The 13,496-nt window shown below is 56.3% G+C and overlaps 4 protein-coding genes across 4 annotated transcripts; 2 read left to right on the top strand and 2 right to left on the bottom strand.

Annotated features, from left to right (window-relative positions):
- Window positions 1-55: 55 nt before the first annotated feature.
- On the top strand, window positions 56-4,282 carry IUM83_07652 (uncharacterized protein; the record flags this gene model as incomplete). The annotated part of the gene is made up of 4 exons (XM_067931967.1): window positions 56-587; window positions 684-1,199; window positions 1,251-2,139; window positions 3,958-4,282. The coding sequence occupies 4 exons, from the start codon at window positions 56-58 to the stop codon at window positions 4,280-4,282; spliced, it is 2,262 nt and encodes a 753-aa protein (XP_067786483.1).
- Window positions 4,283-4,445: 163 nt separating this feature from the next.
- Window positions 4,446-6,901, bottom strand: IUM83_07653 (atp-dependent rna helicase; the record flags this gene model as incomplete). The annotated part of the gene is made up of 5 exons (XM_067931968.1): window positions 4,446-5,509; window positions 5,585-5,683; window positions 5,778-5,931; window positions 6,024-6,083; window positions 6,170-6,901. 5 exons carry the CDS (start codon window positions 6,899-6,901, stop codon window positions 4,446-4,448), a joined length of 2,109 nt encoding a protein of 702 aa, XP_067786484.1.
- Window positions 6,902-7,073: 172 nt separating this feature from the next.
- IUM83_07654 (ATP-dependent RNA helicase) lies at window positions 7,074-9,440 on the bottom strand (the record flags this gene model as incomplete). Its single annotated transcript, XM_067931969.1, has 1 exon — window positions 7,074-9,440. One exon carries the CDS (start codon window positions 9,438-9,440, stop codon window positions 7,074-7,076), a length of 2,367 nt encoding a protein of 788 aa, XP_067786502.1.
- Window positions 9,441-9,675: 235 nt separating this feature from the next.
- Window positions 9,676-13,486, top strand: IUM83_07655 (putative 3'5'-cyclic nucleotide phosphodiesterase; the record flags this gene model as incomplete). Its single annotated transcript, XM_067931970.1, has 3 exons — window positions 9,676-10,023; window positions 10,112-10,363; window positions 10,436-13,486. 3 exons carry the CDS (start codon window positions 9,676-9,678, stop codon window positions 13,484-13,486), a joined length of 3,651 nt encoding a protein of 1,216 aa, XP_067786503.1.
- Window positions 13,487-13,496: the final 10 nt, after the last annotated feature.

Genomic DNA, 13,496 nt, shown 5'->3' on the forward strand with positions numbered 1-13,496 from the left:
AAGCCGAGCCGTACTATCTTATCTGCCGGAGCTCTCCGCCCCTCGCCCCGCCGCCATGAGCGACGACTTCGAGCGCGCGCAGACCCGCACACGGCCGCGACGACGCAGCCGCAGCAGCGGCGCCATCCTCAACACGCCGTCCAGCGCTGACGCCAGTTCCAGCGCCCATGTCAACGTCACCAGCGCCATCAGCAACGGAGAGCGCACGCTGCTGCCCAGCGACATCGTGGAGCTCAGGCGCAGCGCGTCCGCAGACCACGTGGTGGGCGCCGGGCGCCTGAGCCGCTCGGGCTTCAACCCGTTCAGCCACAGCGGCGGCCTGCGCCTCAACAGCGCCGGCTCGAGCTTCCGCGCGGGCGCGGGCGTGCCCGTGTCGTCCTCGGCGCTGCGCAGCCACGCCAGCTTCCTCATGATGGACATCGACACGGCCAGGCAGTCGGTGGACGCGCAGACGCAGGCAGCCAATGCGCGGGCCGCCAGCTTCGACGAGGAAGACGGCGTGGACGACGGCGGCAGGCTCACGAGGAACATGCTGGGGGACTCGACCACGGGGAGACGCAGCAGCGGCGAGAGATACAGGAGAGCGTGTACGTTGGTTGGGCAAAGGGTGAGGAAGGTGGAGGTGGGAGACTGATGCAGTTTTTATTGTTTTATTTTTTTTTATTTTATTGTTTTTATGATAGCTTCGTTGGATTCGAGTCCGCCGTTGCCGCCGGATAGCACGATATCGGCGGAAGAGGTGATACGAGAGAGCATGGCGAGCGCACTGAGCTCGTCGTTGTATACGGACAAGGACGATTTTTTATTGCCGCACCAACGAAGGTCGACCGCGGTGAATGGCATCGCAGGGCCAGGGAGCGAGAGAGATTCGTTGGCGATGTCGAGGCACTCGAGAGATAGCTTGGCGTTTTCGTTTTCAAGTCGCAGCACGTTTCGGAGGAGCACGATATCGGAGCAAATGCTGTACGAGACGGATCTGTTCGAACCGGAACGGGAGTTGAGTGTGCGCGAGCTGTCGGAGGTGCTCAGTGGATCGGACGAAGATGGCAATAGTTATGAAGTCACTAGTATAAAAGAGGAGGAGGAGGATGTCAAGCTCGAGAATGCCAAGTCTAGGTGGGCGCAACACGTTAAGCTCAAGGCGCGGAGCTTCCTCTACTCGACAGTATCAGGCAATAAGAATGGAGCGTCAGCTTCAGGTGACAGCAACAATAGCGGATCCATGACATCGGCTACACCAACGTCGGCAGAAATTTGGGCGACCAAACAGAAGCAAATTCTAGCGCAGATGAGCAGCGGCAGTGGTTTTGGTGCAATGTCGGGTGCCTCATCAGCAGCGTCGTCCTCATCAACCCATCACCACTCTTTGCTTCCGTTGCCATCGTTCGGGCCTGCATCGAATGGTGGCGCCAAGTTTCAGAAGTGGAATCGATGGATGCACAATCAGTATCAGCACAATTTCGGCAAAGTAATGCAGCGAGCTTTTAAGGACGAGGTCTTGCAGCAGCAAGAGCAGCAGTTTGCTTTCCCAGCACACCAACCGACTCCAGATCCGACAGCGCTTATATCCATAGAAGAAGTTATCAGCAACCCGCGCATGATGCGGTACTACGCTGCTTGGCTCCCTGATCCTGCAGACCAGAGTAAACTATTTTTCCTCTGCTCATTTGAGGAGTATCGTCAATTTTGGTGCACCTTGCGTGCAAATTACCAGAAGAAGCCTTTTGCAAAGGACGACGTGCTAATGCTGCGAACCTATGGCGTCAAGATTGCGATGAAATATCTGGCCAAGAATGCGCAATTTCCGATTAATGGTACCGCAGATGCTGAGGGTGAAAGTGGTGAGCCTCCGATCGTAGATTCTAATAAGCTACGCACGATTAAGCGCGATCTAGCGGCTGGAGGTGAAGATGCACTACGAACATTTGATGATATTGCTGTGAAGGTAAAACGTGTCCTGATGTTCAAGTTTCCGGAGTTCCGCAAAACCGAGCTCTACACTGAAATGCAAAAGACTGTGGAGCGCGAAGTCATCTGCTTGGAGGACATTTTGATGAACCATCGTTTCGCCAATTTCTTCTGGATCTTTCTGTTCCCGCACAACTACCATCGCGAAATTGCCCTGTGGCTCGACGTCGAGTACGAGTTTAAGCCAGCATTCCGCATTTATATGGCTCTGCTTAAGTCCAGCGGCAGCTCACGAAGTGCTGCAGCACCAAGCAGCACAAGTAGCAACCAGCGTCGTGAGCGGATAGAACAGGCTGCATATCGCTGCAGAAGGTTGCTCAAGTACATTTCACAGAAATACTATGCTGGGGACACTGAGATGCAGACTCTGTCGCGTACTTTGGTGACATCATGTGCCCGCCTTCAAGCTGAGCAAGATGCCATTTTGACCAAGTTTAGTCTCATCCATCTGGAACTATATCATCGCTTTCTCACAAGCCGTGCATACGCTGAGTTTGCGCTATACCCAAAGCTATCTCCAGAAGACGAGAAAGACTCCATTGATGATTCAATGCGACTCTCGGCACTGCTTCTGAGTTATGGACTTCGCGCGCATCACTGGACCGGGGGCAGTTATGGTTCCTCGTCGTCTAGCGCGTCAACGTCATCTTCGTCTAATTCGCGTGATGCTGAAATTTCAACACCGAAAAAGAAGACGCTTGACTCGCTCCGTACTGCGAGAAGTTTTGAGGCCGTATCTGGCGTACTCACCTTTGAAGCTGTAACAGCGCCTGCAACAGCTGAAGACGCAGAAAATGGCACTGGCGAGAACGGTGATGCAGTGTATGAAGACCCGATTGAACTACAGGTAGTGCAGCATCCTTTGCCACATGACCCGACACCACACCCCGTGGACAAATCTATTGAGAATTTTCTGGTTCCGTGGTGTGCTGATCCTCGGCATGTCGTGCTCACAGCACCATCCTGTCCAGCGCCTCTGGCATTCAACTTTCGCATGGGCGATAGTAGTGCTGGTGCATCGGTGGCCGAGCTGTTTGCGGCTTGCTTGGTATTTTATAAACCAGCACCCCCATTGTCGCGCCGCGCGCTCGAGTCGTCGCGGATAGATCCTGGTTCGGGCTGCCGATGGGTACCGTATGGTGTGTGCGTGCTGTCGAAATTTCCAATGGTTGACCTGCTTCGAGAACGGCTCGCCGAGGCGTATGAGTTCATTCTTGAACTTGAAACTATTGCTGCTGCCGCGGCTGCTAACGGTGACGGTAAGGGGGTACTTCATAACGGTGGACAAGGTTTTCAGCTGGACAAAAAAGTTCTTGCCAAACTCACGCGTGCCGTTTCCAAGGAGCACGTTTCACAGTACCACCAACCATCACCGCTGCCAGAATCATCACTCCTTGAGGCCTCCGGCTTAACCCCAAAAGCGACGTCTGCCTCGCTACTTGCCGCTCTTCCGCGTCTTGACCACTCCGTGAGGTTACTCTTCGACACGCTGGACGTTTCTACTGTGCTTCTTGTGTTCACTGCAGCACTGCTAGAAAATCGCATTCTGCTGGTGTCGTCGTATCTGTCGGTGCTTATGAAAGTCGGCGAGTCCCTGCGAGCACTTATGCATCCATTATCTTGGCCGCATGTGTATCTACCGATTCTTCCTCGGCGAATGTTGCAATATCTTGAATGTCCCACGCCTTTCATCTTCGGTGCTGAAAAACAAGCTCTTGAAGAAGCCCAGCGGCAAGTGGTTGAAGAAGGTGGGGATGACTTGTTTGCGGGTGCCGGAGAGGAGTTGCTGGTTGTGGACTTAGACAAGGGGGCTGTTTTACGTGGAGAAGTACCCTGTACGCTTCCGGATAGCGTGCGGTTTGCTTTACGCGATGCTCTGTACGAGTGCCTGAAACCCAACGTGAGCCGTAGTGACCACGTGTTTGCACACCACTTCCCGAGCAAACCACTCGTTTTCCCAGAGGTCGCAGTGCGTGGGCTTTTTCTCAGGGCTGTAAACAAGCTCATCGGCGATTTTGGTTACCACCGCTACGTCTGGACGGATGAGTTTGCTCGCAAACGCACGGTCTTCTTCGACGAGGCGAGCTATCTTGCAGCGTCCGCGCCCGATATGCGTGAATTCCGCACGTTATTCATCGCCACTCAGGCCTTCTCGGAGTTTATGGTCTCCCATCACGGCTTCGAGGAGCAACCAGGCCAGGCTAATGGCAGCACTTTACCTCCGAGAACATCCACTTCGGCACCTCCCAGGAAATCCGCTTCTACGCCCTCTACTTCATCCTCGTCGTCTGTATCATCGCAACCGTGGACCTAAAGTCGACAGCAGCGACCTCAACTATATGTGAAAAATGAACCGTAGTGTGTTAAACCCTCAGGAGGGTGCAAGGGTAGAACTTATATGTATTTGGCGTTCCTGAGCTAAACCAACTTGATATTTTGTACCGGTGCACGTGCTGTTGAACATTGCACTAATTCGACTAGCGACGTAGGACGGATGCCAGCAACGTCGTGGCCGCGAGCACACCGAATACTGTCACTGGCGCATTGAAAACCGATAGCCACGAACGCTTCGACGTCGTCGTACTCAGTTCAGCTGCACTGGAGACCGTGTGAGATTGCTGGTGTTGACGATGAAGTGCCATCTCCTGGTCAATAATGGTGTACAGAATGGCAGCGACTCGGCGGCCGCTGTGCTTGAGCATTGGAGCCTTCTTCCACTCACGCGCTACATGACCAGCGACAAGGTCTTCTTGGAATGTTTGACCCTGAAGTAGGACTGGGTGCTTGCTAGCCGCCATTTCAGGAGTTGGTAGCAAGAGTTCCTCGCCACGCTCAATGTACGGAGCTAGGACATCTTCTGGCGGATGCGTGTTGTTGGCAATCACGTAGTCGATGGCATTTGCGCCGAGATAAGTGGACAACACCTCCAGCGTTTTCTCGAGTGTATAGCCGTCGGTTTGCCCATTCTGCGTGGTCACGTTGCTCACGTAAACGGTAGCACCTGCGCTGCGTGCAATGGCATCGCGGATACCTGGAACCAATAATGTCGCGATAATCGAAGTGTAGAATCCACCGGGGCTCAGGATGATGATATCAGCTTCCTCGATGGCACGCACTGCAGGCTGGAAGGCTTCGACATTGGGGTTCTCAAGGTACACTCGCTTGATCGGCGCCTTTTTGATCCTCTTCTTTTCGTTTTCAGGCTTCGGAGGCGTTGCAGGAGGCGTTCCACTGGCGCTACTCGTTGAGGACTCGGTGCCTGAACGGGGTTCTTCCTCTTCGTCCGGCATAAAGGGACTGCGTACGTTGACTTCCGAGACGACTGTCGAGCCATCAGTGAGCTCAGCACACAGCTCGGTACTTTCAAGGGTGGCTGGTAGTACGGATCCGTGGATGTTGAGAATGTCAGCGATTGAAGAGACGGCGCGGTCAAAGCCGCCCTGCAAATCGGTCAGCGCTGCCAGCAACAGGTTGCCGAGACTGCAGCCCTCCATGAAGTTTTCGCGGAAGCGATAGTTCATCAACTTACTCAAGAGCTCGTCTACGAGCACGTAAACAAATAAACATGAGTACGCTGCACATGTGAGGAATTCAAGTGAAATTGCAGGGTACAAACCGGAGTCTGAGAGCGCTACAAGACAGTTGCGAACGTCTCCGGGTGGCAAGATACCCAGATACTTGCGAAGAGCACCTGAGTGGCGACCCGAGTCGAACACTAAAGAGGTAAATAAAACATGTCAGCCGTCGTGCTTGCTCAAAGAGTACCTACCTTCTCAATTGAATCGCGACGCTGCAAGCAAGAGTATTACCTGTTACGACGGCAGTAAGATCAGCAGGGTAATGACGCAGTTCCTTCAGCAGCACCGCCAAACCCGTGCCACCACCAATAGCAACGATCTTCGGCTGCAGCATCTGCTGGTCTGCCAGCTTTACAATTGGCACAAGCTGCTCAATCGACTCGATCTGTCATCACCACAAAGCAAAATACGCAAACCACTATCAGCCCCTGTGTAGAACTCCTCCAAACGTCGGCATCTTCTTCAACTATTTCTCACCTGGAAGTCCGGTTGCTCCATCTCGTCCGTGGGCATGACGCTCGTGTATTTACCGAACAGCTACAGCCACACCATTAGGATTCCACGGCACACCGTCAATCAAAGCTTTTCCCAACCAAATCCTCTCTCTCAACAACGGCACGCACCATGCGAACAGTGAGCATCCCGACCGTATTGGCCGCCTTGATCTCGTAGAAGGCCTTGCGGCCCACGAACATGACGGCGGACGCGGGCACCTCCAGCTGCCTCGCGAGCTGCTTCATGGCGCTCGTCACCTGTGCCAGACTCGGGTTGGGACTCACGTAGACCACCTGATCGAACAGGTCGTCGACGCCGAGCGCCCTGAGGCGTTCGCGCTGCACCTCCGGCTTGCCGATGAGCAGCAGCGCCAGGCGGCAGGCACCGCCGTCCTGCAGCTCCAGCAGCGTCTTGCGCACGCCGGGGAAGGGCGTGATACCCCGCGCCTCGGGCACATTGCTCTCGTAGTAGGCGGCGATGACGCGCTGCGCCTGCGCGGGCGAGAGCTTGGCTTGAGGACCCCCCACGAGGCTGTCGACGAAGCGAGGGAAGCGCTTGCGCAGCCCGTAGGCGTTGCGGAAGGTCTGCAGCGCCTCGAAGGCGGCGGCGTTGGTCGGGAACGCGCCCTCCGCCAGTAGCTGCGCCACGCCGCGGTCGATGGCCAAGTGCGACAGCAGCCCCGAGTGGTCGTACAGCACGTCGTCCAGGATCATCGCCAGCGCTCGCACCCGGCGGCGCGGGCGCGTGGCGCGGGTGGACGCGGACGCTGGCGAGCCATTGGAGGCGGACACCCGCATGCCGCTTGGAAGCCGACGCAGCGGGTGCGGCGTGGAGGAAGAACAAGTGGCGGCGTCGCCCATGGGTGGAAGGAAGGGACGACGGTCGTCGACGGTTGGTTCGATAAGGAAGGATGAGCGACCAAGCAGCAATGACATAGGGAAGGTCCCACCTTCGTGGACGGGCTCTATTGTGGACGGTTGTGCATCTATGGTCAAGCAGGGTAGGTAGGGTATCTAGGTAGGTAGGGTGGATCTACCGGCGTTGCAGCATGCGCAAGGCCATCTCTTCTTGGCTGGCCACGGCGCTGCGGTCGACCTTCCTCTTCTTGTCGCTCACGTCGTCGTCCTCTTCGTCTTCGTCACTGCTGGTCTCCTCCTCGTCGTCATCGCTGCCCTCGCTGCCACTGCCGCTCATGTCTTCGTCGTCGTCAGAGCCCACCACAAGGCGCGCGCCCTCGTCCTCGCTGTCGTCGTCGCGCTCGCCCTTGACTTTCATGCGCTTCTTGTGGTGCTTGGCACGCACACGCTCCTTCTCAAGACGACGGTCTTCGTCGTCCTTGGCGGCGAGACGAGCTGCCACCTGCTCCGTGTAGCTCTTGGCGTGCTTCTCCACGTCGGCGAACTCGCCGTCGCCGCTGTTGTCGATGTTGCGAGCCGCGAGGCGGTCTGCCATCTTGGCGCCCTTGCCTTCCTCGTCGAACACGATCTTGGAAGCGTTGATGGCCTCCCGGTCCACGCGCAGCTTCTTCTGCTTCTTCTTGCTGGGGCCGAGGGCATCCAGGTCCAGCTCCTCGTCTTCGTCCCAGTTGTGTACACGCTTGACAACCATGAGCGAGTCTTCCTCCTCTTCCTCTTCTTCAGACTCCTCTACTTGCTTCTGCTTCTGCTTCTGCTCCAGCTTCTTCTTCGCTTCCTCCTGCTCCTTGGGGTTCAACGCAGCGAGCTGTCGTGCCAAACGCTTGCGCTCCTTCTCGGCCTTGATTTTTTCCTTGAGCTGCTGGAGTTTGCGGTTGACGTTCTTCTTACCACGAAGCTCCTCCCGCAGTGCCTCGTTACCACCCTTCTCGTGTTCAGTCTTCATCTTGGACAAGAACGGCATGCGGGGAGCACCAGGAAGTCCTAATGATTCAGCAAACGCGTCCAGGGGAAGAGCGGTAGCATCGAACACCTCGCGATCCGGCTGGAGGTACACAGATCGCACGTACGACATGAAAGCCTTCTGTGCCAGAGACTTGATCTCCTTGTCACTGGCCACGACAGACGCCACCTTCTGGCGGCAGCTCGTAGTCTTGGCGGGGTTCAGCTTCGTCTCACGGATCGGCACCTTGGCATCGTCGAGGCGCTTCATCATACCATCCACCTCCGACGGCACAAGGCACATAAGGGCCTTACCCTGCTTGTTGTAACGAGCCGTACGACCGACGCGGTGAATGTAGTTAGCGGAGTCTTCGGGGCAGTCGAGCTGCAGCACCCAGTCGACCTGCGGGAAATCCAGACCACGCGCCGCAATATCCGTAGCAAACAGAACCGCTGCCGGTTTGTTCAGGAACTCGTAGTACACCTCCACGCGCTTGCCCTGCTTGTACTTGCCGTGCAGCGCGCAAAGCGGGATACCAGGCTGCAGCTTACAGAAGACGCTGTGCACGAAGCGCACCTGCCGGCACGTGGACAAGAACACAATCGTCTTCTGCTTCAGGTGCGACTTGATGAACGACAGCAGCACGTCCAGCTTCCTCTCCAGCGGCGTGACCACGTAGCTCTGCGAAAGTCCCTTGGGCGTGGCATTGGCCGAGTGCTCGTGCACAGCCACGTACTCGGGCTCGCGCAGACTGAGCGCCGCCAGATCCTTCACGGACTTGGTCTGCGTGGCCGAGAACAGCATGGTCTGGCGCTCCCCGGCGGGCGGCAGGTGCTCCAGGATGCTCGTGAGCTGCTTCTGGAAGCCCAGGTCCAGAATCCTGTCGGCTTCGTCCAGCACCAGCACCTGCAGGTTGCTGGCGTCGAACGCCGGCGTCTGCTCCATGTGCTGCAGCAATCTTCCGGGCGTGCAGATGAGCAGGTTCATGCGCACGAGGCGGATCTGCTCCTCGCGGAAGTTCTTGCCGCCGATGACCAGGCCGGCCGAGAACGCGTGCGCCTTGCCGACGTTGCGCAGCACCTCGAAGATCTGCAGCGCCAGCTCGCGCGTGGGCGAGATCACGAGTGCACCGAGTCCGTCCTCCACGCTCCAGCGCAGGCGAAAGAGCTTCTCCAGCACTGGCAGCAGGAAGGCCAGCGTCTTGCCGGATCCCGTCTTGGCCGCCGCCAGCACGTCGCGCCCCGCCAGCGCGTGGGGCAGCGCGCCCACCTGGATCTTGGTGGGCGCCGTGAAGCCGCAGGTGCGCAACCCACGGCGTGACGCCTCGGACAGCGGGAACAGGTCGAAGCTGGCGGCCTCGCCGAGCTGCGAGCCGCGCGCCGGCGTCTGCTCGGCGATGCGCGCCTCCAGCCGCTCGATCTCGAGGCGCTCGCGCTCGTTCTGCTTGATCTTGGCGGCGGCAGACGCGGCTGCAGCCTCCTCGTCCTGTACGGGGGCGGCGCTCGGCCGGCTGTGGGCCTGGCGGAAGGCGCGCGAGGCCATGGCGACTGGATGGACAAGTGCCGTTGCCCTTCGGCTCCGGAGCTCTTCGGAATGGCTGGCGCTAAAGTGAAGGGCTGTTAAATAACGGTTAGAGGGTAGATAGGCGGTTACGGATTGTACCCGGTGGATGGTACATGTATTGTCTGTTAAGATGTAGCCATGTGACGAGGCAGGGACACTTCAACTGCGGATTGTTGGGCGGTTATCTACTTATTTGGTCCTTTTGAACGAAGTGATGGCGGACGACGAGGTGAAGCTGGTGCGCGTGCCTGTGCGGGAGCTCACGACGGCTATGGAAGGTGCCAGGGCGGCGTTGGATGAGAACCGTCGACTGGCGGAGGAACTCGCGCAGATCGAGGAGGAAGCTAAGGAGCTAGAGATTAAGCTGCTCAAGAGGCAGCAGCAGCTAGACTGCTGCACGGAGTCCCGTGCAGAGCACCGTCCGTACCGACCGGGCGACTTGTTCCACCCCGCGACACCAAAGCGGCTGAGACCGAGGAGTGAAATGTTTGGCGCTAGTATTCGCAACCTCATCGGAGAGCAGGCGGAAACACTGAACCAGCTCGCTGAGCGAGAGGAAAATGTAAGCTAGATCGGAACCTCCCGCATCTTGTAATTGAGTGGAGGCGCAAGATTTGTGTCGCTCACGATTATGCATGCTTGTAATGCAGCTCCGTGCGCTGATGGACGCCATGCGTGAGGTCTCGCAGGCGCCGGACAGCCTAGACATCGTGAGCAATGCGCTTCGAGCCGCGCAGCACGTGCTCCCCGCCGAGAAGTACACCGTCGGTATTCTCAGCGAGAAGAAAGATCGCGTAGACCTGTATTCGAACCCGCCAATGGATTTGCACGGCAAACGCTACCTCACTGAAGAAGGCAGCGTTCTTGTCGATTCGGCCACCACGTTTGGCCGCGTTGTGCTGGTACAGTTTTCCTTCTAAAACGTTTGAAAAGCTTGGTTGATTAATTTCTGTTGCTGCGTCACTTGTCCTAAGACTGGAACGCCTCTCGAGGTGGCGGATGTCAGTGGTTCTGAAGTTGTCGACGTGTTCGAAGAGCAAATGGAACTCTTAGAGTTTGAGCCCGAGGCCTTGCTCTGCGCACCCATTTTCAACGTCCACGGCATCTTAGTTGGTGTCTTCCAAGTCATCACTCGCAAACAACTCCCAGAGCTCGGTCTCCTGCCAACTCCAGCTCCGCCACCTGAGCCTCTTTGGTTTTCTTCTACTCCTCGGTCCAGCCTGGCAAAACTTGGGCAGAACGAGGAAACTCAAGAAAAAGAAGCGTTTGACCCACGCGACAAAGAGAGTTTTGATTACATCTGCGTCACTGCAGGCACGGCGCTGTGGAACCTGTCACTTGCCAAGGCGCACCAGGCCATGCAGAGTCGTATTGAGTGTCTTCTGAAGCTCAACCGAAATATTGCTGCTGAGCTCAGCGCGTCTGCTGTGCTTCACCAAATTATCGCAGTTTCTTACGAGTTGCTCCACGCAGAGCACATCGCACTCTATGTGCGAGATGAAGGCACGGAAGAATTTTTCCTCTTCGTCACCGAGTGCAAGGACACATCCTCATCCAAAGGTAAAACGAAAGCGAAAGAGAAACCAAACGATAGACCTCATCAATCACACTTACGGCACGGCGGGTATGACGAGGCGTTCTTGAAAGCACACAACGGTATCGTGGGGGTCGTTATGCGGACTGGACAGCTTATTCTCACGAACTCAGCTCCAAGCCATCTTGCGTTTGATCCGAAGTTCGACGAGCTATGGACATCGCTCAAGACGAAGCAAGTGCTTTGTGCGCCTGTCAAAGATGCAAGTGGACATGTTTTGGCCGTGGTTTGTGCCACCAACAAGGTTGACGGTGACGAGTTTACATCAGATGACGCACTCTACCTGAACTACGCCGCAGAGGCCGCAGGAATCTCGCTGCACAAGTCCAATTTACTACGCTCTGTGCTGATGTCGCAACGCTTGACAGAAGCACGGCTGCAACTCGCTGACTTTGTGAATAACAATGGTGAACGCCCGTACAACCACTCTGGTTCCGGAGCCGAAGACGAATCTAGTGCCGCTGCTTCTGTTGCTAGATTCGTCCGAGTGGTCATGGCAGAAGGCAGGAAACTGATGCACTGCGACCGGTTCGGCTTTTTGCTTGTGGATCCGCTGAAGAAAGAGCTTTGGATCACCCAAGAAGATGGAGAAAGTGTGAGGATGCCGCTCACGAATGGACTCTCCGGGCTGATCGCTACAACAGGGAAGCCGATATGCACGCGTGACGCTTACACGCACCCGCACTTTGATCCAACGCTGGACCGAAAGACAGGGTACCGTACCACAACCGTGCTGGGAATGCCTGTGTTCGAGGATCACACGCCGACCAATCCCAAAATCGTGGCTGTAGTGATGGCCATCAATAAGAAAGACGACAACGATGACGACGAAGCCAACAACGCGAAAAACGATGATGGTGACCCGCCTCCTGTGACGAGACAGCGCGTCCCTTTCACTATCAGCGACGTTGATTGCATGGCCCAGTACTGTCGGGAAATTCAATTCGCGCTTGGCCGATTGTCGCTGGACATTTCGTACTACAAAGTGGTGTCGGACTGCGGGCTTGGAACTCCAGGTGAGTCCTTGGCCGATTCATCTGACCCATCCAAAGCGCAGGACCAGGCAGCAGCAGATGATGTGAACGAACCGGAAATCATCTCCTCGATTGTGCAGAAGTTCTGCCAATCTAGCGAGCTGGACGTGCTTGAAGAGGTAGCAGGTGCAGCCATTGCTGACGATCCTGACGATGTGGAAGATGCCAATGAAGCATACGGTGGAGACTACGACGAAGATGACCAAGATACAGAGGGTGAGGAAGAGCGTCCAACACCATTTGCCGCTGTTCCATTCCCGCAGCGGATTCCTCAACGACGAATTTCAACTACCCGTGAGAACGGGCACGTGATCGGTGTCGGCGACGTGACTCGCTGGGATTTCTCCTGCCTGGATCTCTCCAACCCCGACATATTCGCGGCGACATCTGTGCTCTTTCGGTCGCTTGGGCTGTTGGAACGCTTCCAGGTTGGTCAGGAAACGTTCTCCACGTTCCTCTCACACGTTGCCTCCCATTATCGCCCCAACGCATTTCATAATCTTCAGCACGCGTTCCAGGTCACGCACGCAACGTATTGTCTGCTGCGTCGCTCGGGAGTAGCGACCTCGTATTTCGCCCGGGTTGAAGTTTTCGCAATGCTGATAGCTGCATTGTGTCACGACTTGGACCACCCAGGCAACACCAACGATTTTGAGGTGAAGGCGCACAGTCAGCTCGCGCTCACGCACAACGATGATGCTGTACTCGAGCGTCACCATTGTCGCGTGGCATTCATTATCTTGAGTCATCCAGGAGCCAATCTTCTGGCACGGTTGCCCTCTCGTGCCTGCTTCGTATATGTGCGCCGACTGTTAATTCATTGCATTCTCGCAACCGACATGGCAAAGCACTTCGAAAAGTGCAAAGCTTTGGAGGGACTTTCCAAGCGCCACCTTCTTGTTAACAGCAACGGGGGTAGAGGATCGAGGCGAAGCCGAAGCAAACATCGCTTCGTTTTCATGGCAATTATCATCCACGCCGCCGATTTGTCAGGTCAAGCGCTACCGTACACGCAGGCAGTCCGGTGGGGCATGCGCGTGCTCTCCGAATTCCAGCAGCAAGCAAAGAACGAGGTCGAGATGCACGTCCCGGTCGAGTCGTTTATGACAAATCTGCACCACGCTAAGACACGGGTCACCGTACAACTCAACTTCATCAACTACGTCCTGCGCCCGATCTGGCTGCCACTGGCCGCCCTGTGTCCTGCAGTTCGGGTTTACGCAGACTCATTGGAAAGTAACCGAGAGCGCTACAAAGCTGAGCTGGACAAACTCCAACGTGAGGCAGAAGAGATTGCAGAGCTGGCAAGAGAATACGTGCGCGGCAACAGCTCACGCAGTCTTGTTGAGCATGCGTCCAGCACAAGACGATTTTCTAGTTTGTCCCAAAAAGGTTAGAAACACTGCA

This window comes from Phytophthora cinnamomi (genome assembly GCF_018691715.1).
Source record: "Phytophthora cinnamomi strain GKB4 chromosome Unknown Contig68, whole genome shotgun sequence".
Classification (NCBI taxonomy): Eukaryota; Oomycota; class Peronosporomycetes; order Peronosporales; family Peronosporaceae; genus Phytophthora; species Phytophthora cinnamomi.